This window comes from Tupaia chinensis, unplaced genomic scaffold (assembly GCF_000334495.1).
Source record: "Tupaia chinensis unplaced genomic scaffold, TupChi_1.0 Scaffold148257_1, whole genome shotgun sequence".
NCBI lineage: Eukaryota > Metazoa > Chordata > Mammalia > Scandentia > Tupaiidae > Tupaia > Tupaia belangeri.
This window is the reverse complement of record NW_006208108.1, coordinates 369,159-381,479: the sequence shown is the minus strand read 5'-3', so window position 1 is coordinate 381,479 and position 12,321 is coordinate 369,159. Positions and strand designations below refer to the sequence as shown.

Below are 12,321 nucleotides of genomic sequence, written 5' to 3'. Positions count from 1 at the left end.
ACCATCATGTCATCTGCGAATAAAGATATTTTCAATTCTTCTTTGCCTGTTCCAATGCCTTTTATATTGTTCTCTTCTCTGATTGCATTAGCTAAGACTTCCAGTACTATATTGAAGAGCAGTGAAGAAAGTGGCAGCTTTGCTTAGTACCCGATTTCGTGGAAAAGCTTTTAGCTTTTCCCCATTCAGTATACTGTTAGCCATAGGTTTTTCATAAATGTCTTTTATTGTGTTGAGAAATGATCCTTCTATACCAATGTTACTGAGGGTATTAGTCATAAAAGGATCTTGTATTTTATTAAATGCTTTCTCTGCATCAATTGTAATGATCGTATGGTTTTTATCTTTCTTTCTGTTAGTATGGTGTATTACATTTATGGTTTTGCATATGTTGAACCACCCTTGCATCCCTGGGACAAAGCCTGCCTGGTCATGATGAATAATCTTTGTTATATGTTGTTGGATATAATTTGCGAGTATCTTGGTGAGAATTTTTGCATCTATATTCATCAATGATATTGGTCTGTAGTTTTCCTATTTTGTCATGTCCTTATCTGTTTTGGGAATGAGGATGATGGAGGCTTCATAAAATGAATTTGGAAGGTTTCCTTTCTCACGAATCTTTAGAAATAATTTTAGTAGGATAGGAGTTAAATCTTCCTTAAAAGTTTTGTAGAATTCAGAAGTGAAGCCATCTGGACCTGGGCTTTTCTTTGTTGGGAGGTTATTTATTACTGATTCAATCTCCTGGCTTGTTATGGGTCTATTCAGGTTCTCTATGTCCTCCTGACTCAATCTTGGTAGATTATATGCATCCAGGAATTTGTCCATCTCCTCCATGTTATCTTGTTTGTTGGCATATAGTTGCTTATAGTATCTTCTAATGATATTTTGTATTTCTACTAGGTGTGTTGTAATATTGCCTGTTTCATCATGTATTTGATTTATCTGGTTTCTTTCTTTCTTCTTGATCAGTATAGCCAATGGTGTGTTGATCCATTAATATTTTCAAAGAACCAGCTTTTGCTTTCATTTATTTTCTATATGGTTTGTTTCTTTGCTATTTCATTTATTTCTGCTTTATTATTGCTTTTCACCTGGCATTTTTTGGGTTTGTTTGTTGTTGTTTTTCCAATTCCCTGAGGCATGATGTTAGGTTATCTATTTGCCATCTTTCCATCCTTTTTTTATGTGCAGTAATTGCTATGAATTTCCTTCTTATTATTGCTTTTGCCATGTCCCATAGATTATGAACACTTGTGTACTCATTATCATTTGTTTACATAATTTTTTTTATTTCAGACTTAATTTCCTCACTAGTGAAGAAGTCATTCAGAAGTAGGTTGTTCCATTTCCATGTGTTTGTGTATTTTTGAAGGTGTTTCTAGAAATTAATCTTGAGTTTAATTCCATCATGGACAGAGAAGATGCTGGACATAGTTTCTATGCCTTTGAATCTGTAAAGGCTTGATTTGTGTCCTAACATATGGTCAATATTTGAAAAGGTTCCATGCTGGGGTGAGAAAAATGTATATGTTGTGGACATAGGGTGGAAAGTTCTATAGATATCTGTCAAGCCCATTTGATTTATAGTATCACTTAGGTCCTGTATCTCTCTATTTTCTGCCTAGAAGATCTGTCTAAAGGAAATAATGGGGTGTTGAGATCTCCAACAATTATAGTATTTCTCTATCTCTCCTTTTATCTCCAGCAGTCTTTCCTTTACATATTTAGGTACACCTGAGTTGGGTGCATAGATATTTATAAGCGTTATGTCTTCTTGCTGTATTACCCCATTTACTATTATATAATGCCCTTCATTGTCTCTTCTTACAGTCTTTGTCTTGAAATCTATTTTGTCTGAAATCAATATTGCTACTCCAGCCCTTTTTTGATTTCTATTTGCATGGAATATCTTTCTCCAGCCCTTTACTTTTAGTCTATGCTTGTCTTTAATCCATAAGGTGAGTTTCTTTTAGGCAACAGATAGAGGGTTTCTGTTTTTTTTTTTATCCATTCGGCTAGTCTATGTCTCTCAATTGGAGAATTTAATTCATTGACATTCAATGTAATTATCAAAATTTCTGTACTTGTTCCTATTATTAAGAGAGCCATTTTCTTGAGAGCAAAGAAAAAAAAATCACGTGGTGTGTGCTATTCAAAATACTAAAATTCAGAGAGTCCAAAGGCAAGTGGGAAAGGGGCAGAGGATGAGGGACTGGTCCTGGCCCTAAGGGCCTGCAGCTGCAGGTAGCCTAGTGTCTGGAATGGCTCGCTGGCTTGAACTGGTTTGCAGGTGGTGTGTGGGAGATGCGAGTTTGTCTTAAAGTCCCACAGAACCAACCTGAACTTCACAGATGAGTAGGGGTGGGGATGTGCGATGATTCTGCTGTAAGGGCCTGCAGCTACAAGCAGCCTGGTGTCCGGAACTGCTTGCTGGCTTGAACTGGTTTGCAAGTGGGGTTTGGGGTGGTGCAAGTTCATCTTAACATCCCAAGGAACCAATCCAAAGTCCAGAGATGAGTAGGGGTGGGGATGCATGAAGGTCCTGGCCGTAAGGGTCTGTAGCTACAGGCAGCCTGGTGTTCAGAACTGCTCGCTGGCTTGAACGAGTTTGAAGGGGTGTGTGTGGGGGGAGGGTGAAAGTTTGTCTTAAAGTGCAAAGGAACCAACCTGAAGTCCAGCAATGAGTAGGGGTGGGGATGTGCGATGGTTCCAGCCATAAGGACCTGTAGCTGCAGGCAGCCTGGTGTCCAAAACTGCTCGCTGGCTTGAACCAGTTTGCAGGTGGGGTGTGGGGTGGTGCGAGTTCGTTTTAAAGTCCCACAGAACCAACCTGTAGTCCAGAGATGAGTAGGGGTGGGGATGCACAATGGTACCAGCTATAAGGGCTGCAGCCTCAGGCAGCCTGGTGTCTGGAATTACTCGCTGGCCTGAACTAGTTTGCAGGTGTGGTATAGGGGATGTGAGTTCATCTTAAAGTCCCAAGGAGCCAACCTGAAGACCTAAAACGAGTAGGGTGGGGGATGCACGATGCTCCCAGCTGTAAGAGTCTGCAGCTGTACGCATCCTGGTGTCCGGAACTGCTCACTGACTTTAACTGGTTTGCAAGTGGGGTGTCAGGGAGTGCGAGTTCATCTTAAAATCCCAAGGAACCAACCTGAAGTCCAGAGATGAGTAGGGATGGGGATGCACGAAGGTTTCAGCCATAAGCCCCAGCATAATTTTCAAACTTCCAGGTCTGGGACTTGAGCTCTGGTCAACTTTGTGGAAATTCAGCACCCTAACCTCCATGCTACCTGCTGTCCCCTCCATGATTATCTTTTAAAGCACAATACAAAGTGCTTCCTTTAAAGCCTCAAAATAAATATGGGACATATGGCCATCAGATTTTACAGTAGTTTAGAACTATTAGGTTCAAATCTGAATATAACAAGGACGAATAAGAATTTATATTCAAAGAGTGAAGTGAGAGTAATTAGATAATAAATTACTAAGAGGTACTATTACAGGTAATAGAGATGCTGGCCAAATGCATTTACATATATTATATAAAAGTATACAGGTGAGCCTGGGAGAACTTTCAGAAGCTTGATTAAAGTTTAGTCAAGCAGGGGCCAGCAGGTGGCATAATGGTAAGGTGCTGGACTCTCACATGGTAAACCATGACTTGATTCACAGACCCAGTGACTTGAAACTCACCCTGGGAACATGTATGTGAATTCTCAAAACCCCAAGAGAATAATGGAGGAGAGGGGACTGTGGCATGGCTATCCTCCCCTGGAGAGTGATTTCTTGTTTTCTGTCTCTTCAGCCTATGCATGCACCCTAAAGCAAAAATCTCTCAAAAAAGTTTTATTAAGCAAAGAAACTTGGTCAGTTCAAAACGAATTACTTGTCTGCAATGGAAAACACATTTTAGCTAAAATTAAAACACAATCGTTTGGCAACTATTTAAAAGTGTCACCTAAACATATACTTAAAATATAATACAACTGCATATTTTTTTTGCTATAGGGCGTGTGCACTTTCCAGAGAGAGATAGAGAGACAGAAAGTGAGAAATTACCCCCCAGGGGGGATGGCCACACCACAATCCTTTGTCCTCCATTCTCTCAGGATCTTGGGCATGCACGCACACGCGCCCAACATGAGTTTAAGCCACCGGGTTCAGGACTCGAACTGCAATCAACTACATAGCAGTCCAGTGACATAGCCATTACACTAACTGCTGGTCCCTACAGTTACATTTTTATAGAAAGTATCAATATAATATGGGCCAGCAGTTGGCAATCACGTGATGGTGTGGGAGTGATCAGGCCCAGCACCTGTAATAGTTCTTGTCCAGTGCTCACCAAGAATTATAGATGCCAAAAAACAGAGAGATAGTAAGCAGAGTTTGATTGGAGAGAAAGTTTTTAATGCAGTGAAAGGAAGGAAGCCAGAGTGGGTTGTTGTAGATGGGCCATAATGGCTTAGCTAAATAGGATTCTGACAAGGAAGAGAAACCTGTTTCTCCTTGAAATTGGTTGTCAGCCCAGGTCCTGGAATTTAAAACACCTTTGAGTCTTAAGTTAATTTTTTTTGTGTGTATATGTGTCTTAATCCATTTATTGTATTGATAACAGAAATTCCTGAAATTAGGTGATTTACAAAGAAAGAGAGATCAATTAACTCACAGTTCTTGTGGCTGGAAAGTCTAAGGCATATCAGGTCAGGCTACAACATGGCTGACAGAAGCACAGAGGATGGCAGCACATACAGAGATAGTGTGTGCTGTAAACATGTTTTTTATAATAACAAATCTTCATGAAAAATAACCCTTTATATCTTTTTTTTGTTGTTTTTGGAAAGATTTTTGCTATAGGGTGTGTGCTTTCACAAGAGTGACAGAGACAGAAAGACAGAAAACAAGAAATCCCTCTCAGGGAGGGATGGCCACACCACAATCCCTTCTCCTCCATTCTCCTCCTGGGATCTTGGGCATGCTCACACACATGCAAAGCATGCAAAGTTTGAAGTCACCAGGTCCAGGACTAGAGTCATGGTCAACCATAGCTCTTTGTTTTAATTAACCAAAACTAATGTGGTCCTTGGAAAGGGCCAGATAATTCTTCTTCCTCCAAACAGTGACTCATTTCAGTCTGATTTTAACTCAGTGACAGAGATTTATAAATTTGTAAATGAGGGCATAGGGAACTAGACCACAGAAAACAAAATCAGAGTAACTCCATTATGCTCAGCCCATCCTTATCTACCTAGAGTGGGATCTAACTCCTAACTCAGCATGGAGGTTAAGGCAACTAGATCCCGCATGTCTGACTATGTGGTTTGAGTCCTGAATTGAGCAGCTTGAATACCATGCCAGGCAGGTGTATGCCTGCATGTCCAATAATCCCAAGAACAAAATGGGGGAGAAGGGATTGTGGCATGACCATGTCCCTAGAGGGTGATTTCTCTCTTTCTTTCTCTTTCTCTCTCACTCTTCCTTTCTCTCTGTCTCTGTCTCTCTCTCTCTGCTGAATGTATGCACCAAATAGCAAAAACAAAACAAAAACAAAAAAGTAACAATAAAACATAAAAACCAATTCAGAAAAATTAGAATTTTGATAGCATAAAAATCTTTAGTCTAACATGATTTATTTATTTACCTTATTTTTTGGGAAAGGCAGAGAGACAGAGAGATAGAAAGTGAGAAATCACCCTCCAGGAGGGATGGTCACACTGCAATCCCTTCTTCTCCATTCTCCTCTTGGGATCTTGGGCACACACGTACATGCGCCTGGTGTTTTAAGCCACCGGGTCTGGGACTCGAACCGCGGTCAGCTACATGGGAGTTCAGCAACATAGCCATTACACTAACTGCTGGTCCCCTAACATGATTTATTAACAAAGCAGAACTTTTGGATGTTTAATGGTGAATTTTGAAAAACTAAGCCAGAATAATTCCATAGAGAATGGAGAAAGAATTAAAGACAATATATACCAATAATTCAATAAGAAACAAAAGTGAGCTATTTCTTAAATATCAAAACTTAGTTTTAGCTAATATTCCTTTAAAAACTGAGAATTTCCAAGTGGAAAATAAACTATTATAAAGACCAACTAAGTGCAGAGAAAAATACTTTTTACAAATTGGTAAAAAGCCTTGATGTAGTCAACAGTTGACTAGAATATCTGAATTAAATGTTTAATTTTGAACAAAACATATTTAACACTCTTTTCTTTTATAAAAAATTTATTTATTTATTAATTTTTTTATATACATTCAATGATGTTGTTTAGCTTATGAACTGAACATTTCAATATGTGAACATTTCTCCTCAGTCCAGTTGATCAAAATATCTTCAACAGATAGAGTTCATGTAGTGGTGTATAAAACTATAGAAAAAGCCACCTAAAAGTACTTGAACTATGACAAATAGTTGTAAAACTGGTAAACTAGTTACTATTTTTTCCTTTTTAAAAAATAATTATTTATTTTATTTATCATTATTATTATGATTTTGTTTTTAATTTGTTACAGGGAATGTATGTTTACCAGAGAGAGATGGAAAGTGAGAAAGCAAGCCCAAGGTTCAGGACTTGAACCATGGTTGGCTATGTTATAGTCAAGTGCCTTAACCATCTTGCCACCTGCTGGCCCTGAAAAATGCTATATAAATGTTACATAACATAGGGAAAATAATAAATGCCTCAGTCATGGTTTCTGGGCCTACATAGAAACAAGATGACATATGGGATACACCCAATTCTAGAAGGGTTATGAAGATGATTATAAGCATGGGGATTGTAACTCATAATTGAATTTGATTTATTCTAATAGTGCCAAGGGAATGTGATACTAATGTTCTTATCACAGAAAATGTGAAATAGGTGATATAAATGGTAACTATTAGTCCGATTGTTCCATGTTATATTTAAAAATCCTAAAACTACCTTGTATTTGATATAGAGATCCATAACTTTTCTATATATACTTTTTAGAGAGATTTTTTTTACTATAGGTTGCATGTGCTCATCAGAGAGACAGAGAAAGGGAGACAGAAAGTGAGAATCACTCTCCAGGTGGGAGGGCATTGCCAAAGCCCTTTCTCCATTCTCCTCTTGTAATATTGAGCATGCATGCACATGTACTTAGCATGAGTTTTAAGGTGCCAGGTCCAGGACTCAAACCTCACTTGAGTGCATAGAAGTCCAGTGATGTAACCATTTCACCATCTGCTGGTCCCATTGCCTATATATAATTTTTTAAATGTATAAAAGATGGTGAATGTGTGCACTCCTTATTCACATCTTAAAAAAATTTTGTCTTCTCCATATATTAATGGCCCTCCTTTAAAATCACCTCTGTTCAAGTGACAGCCTTTATTCAGTGACGAATTCTCACTCACAGGGCCCTTGAAACCTCTCTTCATTGTTTGACACAATTTTCTTAAAGCAGAGAGGAAAAAACACTCCAAGGTTTTCTAGAACCCTAGGAACATTATTCACACCAGCTCCATGTATCACTGCAGGAGAATCTCTGAATGGCAAGGTCTTATGGCTTGGCTGAAGAATTTGCCCTGAATCACATGAATTGACTGTATTTACTAATGCTGTCCCCTCTGTTTAGGTACCTATGGAAGAACTACCAATATGTATTGGCCTTTCTTTTTGCTGTTGAGGAGATCAGTAAGAATCCCCATTTGCTCCCCAACCTTTCTTTGGGTTACGATCTCTACAATGCATTTCCCAGTGACAAAAGAACTTTACAAAATGCTCTGTTTTTGCTCTCTGGGGGGAATCAGACTTTGCCAAATTACAACTGCCAGACACAGAAACAACCTATTGCTATCATTGCAGGAAACATGCCAACATTTTCAACCCAAGTTGGAACCCTTTTGGAGCTCTACAGGAGCCCACAGGTAAGTGGGTTGTTAGGTGAGGAAATGATAATTGGATAGCTCCTAGTGCTATCCTCTCACATCTGAGCAAAGAAAATGTAGAACCTGGGTTTGCATAACCCTTGAGACCCTCAACACCTCTCTTGATTGTTTGGACACAATTTTCTTAAACAGAGGAAAAAAGACACAGGGAGTTTCCTGAGTCATGGGATTATTAACAGTAGAAGAATGAGAGAGAAAGAAAAAGAGTAGTGACTGGCCAGTTGGTGATATGGTAGTTAATGTGGCTGAATCCCACTTGACTGACTGCAAGGTTCAAATCTTGATTCTAGAGGCTTGAAGAACACACTGGACATTTCTACATGCACGTACAAAATCCCAACAAAGGGAAAGGGGTATTGGCATGATGATCCCGTGTGAGGAGTGATTTCTCACTTTCCCTCTGTCTCTCTGTGGCAGGCACACATGATTTAATTGCCCTCTAGCAAATTAAAAATAAAAAAGATAAGTGGAATCTGTTCAATGTCATCCAAATTCCTATCAATGGGCATGACATTCAACCTGCACTGATGAGAATATGGATGGCTAACTTAAAGATAGCTCTGAAAAAGTACAAACAGAAGAGAGATTTACTTTATCTTAGGACAGGACAGGGGTCATTCAGAGGACAATTAGATACAAGGATATAGACAACTTTCTATTCATTATCACATTGGAAAAAGGACATTCCAGCTCTGGAGATCCTCAAGTTGGCTATGAGTCAGTTATACCAGCTATTGTTTACCAGCTCCTTCTGCCCTTCCTCACATCTAGGCAGGTGGATCTCCTGAAAACATTTCCGGTTACTCTCCACCTAACAACTCTCCACCTCAGAGATCTTTCTATAAAAACAATCCAATAAAATTTCAGGAGACATTACTGGTAAACAGCATTAACTTAGGAGAATCATGTTTTTGAAAATCGTATTTTACAAATATCAGAGAGGCTGGGAACCAGCAGTTAGTGTAATGGCTATGTCGCTGGACTCCCACGTAGTTGACCATGGTTCATGTCCCAGACCCAGTGGCTTAAAACTCACGCCGGGCGTGTGTGCATGTGTGCCCAAGATCCCGAGAGGAGAATAGAGGAGAAGGGATTGTGGCGTGACCATCCCCCCTGGGGGGTAATTTCTTGCTTTCTGTCTCTATGTCTCTCTCTCTGTCTGGCGAGCATACGCACCCTATAGCAAAAACCTCTCCAAAAAAATATATATATCAGAGAGGCTAAGTGGTTGTGTTTTAAAGACAATATAGGTTATGCTGTGGGCGTAAGACACAGAATCAAAAAATCAATTAAATATTTATTTTTTTCTCAGAATTTACATGTTTAACCTTAGATGCTAGGGAAGGAAGCCTCTGGTCACATGTCACATGGGCCCAGGATAGCAGAATCACCAACATCTGATTGCACCATCTGTATAAAGTTTAAGCATACCTCAGTTCCCACTGTAGACAATAAAACATGTACTGAACCTTATAGTTTTCTTTTATGATTAGATCTGGAAATGATTCTGTTATTTGGACTAGTAACATATGCTTTCTCAAAATAAACAGACTAAAAACAGTCTTGTCCTGCTCATAATGACAGAATAGAGTCATTTCCACTGCATGAATGTTCTTCACTCAATATGCCATCCTAAGGTCTTATCAGATAGAGAATTATCTCCTTCCCTTTTTAGTGGGACAATCTAAAATCCCACTGAGGTCAGAATCAGGTTATTTCTTTTCTTATTCAGGTCACATATGGTCCTTTTGACCCCACCCTAAATGATACAGACAAATTTCCATCAGTTTATCAGATGGCCACCAAGGACAGTTCTCTGACTCATGGAATCATCTGGTTGTTGTTGCATTTTGGCTGGACATGGGTGGCGCTCTATGTATCTGATGATATGCAAGGGGAGCAGTTCCTTCAGGATGTAAAGGCAAAGATGACAGAAAAGGATATCTGCGTGGACTTTACAGAAAAGCTCCCAGCCACTAAAGGTGTCTTTATGTTATATGACTTTACTTTTGTGAAGAGGATCAGAGTTTCATCTGCAAATGTGCATATAATATATGGCGATGAAGGGAGTGTCTGGAGCCTGGGAACAAAAGAAGAATTCTATTTAATTTTGGGAAAAGTATGGATAATGAGAAATCTCCACTCCTCAGAGTGGAAAGCTATTATGACTGTTATGGCGCACTTGCCATACTTTTTCCATGGAAGTCTCTTATTTTCAAACCAGAAAAGGAAAATTCCTGGCTTTAAACAATTTCTCAAGACAGTCAACCCTTCCCAATACCCAGAAGATTTTTACTTCAGCAAACTCTGGGTTTACTTTTTTAATTGCTCCCTTACTGGATCTCTATGTGGAAAACTTGGAGACTGCCCACAAAAATTTTTTCTAGAGTTTCTACCATCCTATTTGGACATGATGACCATATCGGACTCCAGCTTCTTTATCTATCATGCTGTGCATGGGGTGGTCCAAGTTCTTTATAAGATGCTTTTGCAGAAAATAGAAATGGGATCTCCAGGAGATGCAGACCAGCCTATTCTTCCCTGGCAGGTAAACATCCTTTACCAACACCTGATAATATTTGGAGGTATTTTCTTTTTGTCTTTTTCTCTTCTCTTTTCTCCTTTCTTCTTTTCTCCTTTCTTTTCTTTTCTTTTCTTTTCTTTTCTTTTCTTTTCTTTTCTTTTCTTTTCTTTTCTTTTTTTCTTTTCTTTTCTTTTCTTTTCTTTTCTTTCTTTCTTTCTTTCTTTCTTTCTTTCTTTCTTTCTTTCTTTCTTTCTTTCCTTTCTTTCTTTCTTTCTTTCTCTCTCTCTCTCTCTCTCTCTCTCTCTTTCTTCCCTTTTATTTCTCTTTCTTTCTTTCTTCTTTCTTTTTATTTTTAAGATTTCTGTCATAGGACATGCGCACTCATCAGAAAGAGACAGTGAGAGGGAAAGTAAGAAATAACTCCCCAGGAAGTATGGCCACACCCAATTTCCTTCTCCTCAATTCTCCTAATTCTCCTTCTGTGAGTTTGGGCACATGGACACACACACACACACACACACACACACACACACAGATGCCTGGTGTGATTTTCAAATTTCCAGGTCTAAGACTCAAAATGTGGTCTGCCACATCTGAATCCACCTTAACCATCACACCACCTGCTGACCCTTGGACTTTTTTTTGGTTTCTTTTGTCTCTTTTTCCCATAGGGCATGTGTGCCCCCTAGAGAGGAGAGAGACAGAGGACAAGTGAGAAATCACCCTTCAGAGGGGATGGCCATGCTGCAATCTCTTCTCTGCCATTCTCTCAGGATTTAGATCTGCACACATACTGGCATGATTTTTAAGCAACCATGTCTGCTATTCAAATTGCACTAGGTTGCATGGAAACCCAGACTCCCTAATCACCATAGCACCTACTGAGTTACTTTTTAATAATACAATATGACTATGCTTTCATCTCAAAATCAACAAGATTAGGCAAAATTTAAAAGAAAAGGTTTTTTTTCCCAAAGTATATGTGTAATTGCTATATCTATTTAGAGAGTTCTACCACTAGAGACTTAGATTTTAAAATATTTGGACTGGCTCCATGGGTTGGTTGTTGTTGTAAGCAGATCCCACATACCCAATCCTGCAGCTCGAGTCCTGGACCCATAGCTTGAGAAACACATCAGGACTATGTGTGTTCCTCAACACACATTTGTCAATGGAGGAGAGGGAATTGCTGCATGACCATTCTTCATGAAAGCTGCTTTATTTCTTTGTCTCTCTGGAGAGTACAGGCACCCTCTGGAAAATTTTTAAAATTTAATTATGTTAGTAAAAATAATGTACAGAGAAATACTGTAAAATATTCAAGAAAGATACTTGGCAGAATATAGAAATTGGTCAAATCTATGTGTGTTTTTAGGAATGCATCCAACTTCAGTAAAATTGACATAAAGACAGTATCTAACTCTATCTATTTCATCTCTAAGGATACAGATGCTGGGCCTTATGCCTTCATGCAATACTCATGGTGAGGACAAAAATGAGTTCTACATCATATCTTAACTTAACTCATGGAAAGAACTTTCTTTTAGACTTAACTGTACTTATGTTGTCTGCAAAAATCCTGGAGGAAGGAAGAGTGATCCAATTGTAAAACATGAAATCATTTTGGATCATTCCACATGTAGGGTGGTTTTTCATCTTCCTGCCTTACTGTCTCATTTTCTCTGGCAAGGGAACATGTCTTCTAGGAAAAACAAACAAAAAACCTATTTAAAATTTAAGTTTTGGGACCAGCAGTTAGTGTAATGGCTATATTGCTGGACTCCCAGGTAGTTGACCGCGGTTGAAGTCCCGGACCCGGTGGCTTAAACTCACGCCGGGCGTGTGTGCATGTGTGCGTGCCCAAGATCCC

At 39.0% G+C, this 12,321-nt stretch overlaps 1 protein-coding gene across 1 annotated transcript in view; it reads left to right on the top strand.

The window, feature by feature from the left end:
• Positions 1–2,872: 2,872 nt before the first annotated feature.
• The window catches only part of LOC102488851 (vomeronasal type-2 receptor 116), a 24,913-nt gene continuing 15,464 nt past the window's right edge, over positions 2,873–12,321 (top strand). The window contains exons 1-3 of the mRNA XM_006170394.1: positions 2,873–2,949; positions 7,615–7,910; positions 9,628–10,475. Of these exons, the coding sequence (XP_006170456.1) occupies positions 2,873–2,949; positions 7,615–7,910; positions 9,628–10,475 (1,221 nt within the window). The remainder of the gene's footprint in view (positions 2,950–7,614; positions 7,911–9,627; positions 10,476–12,321) is intronic.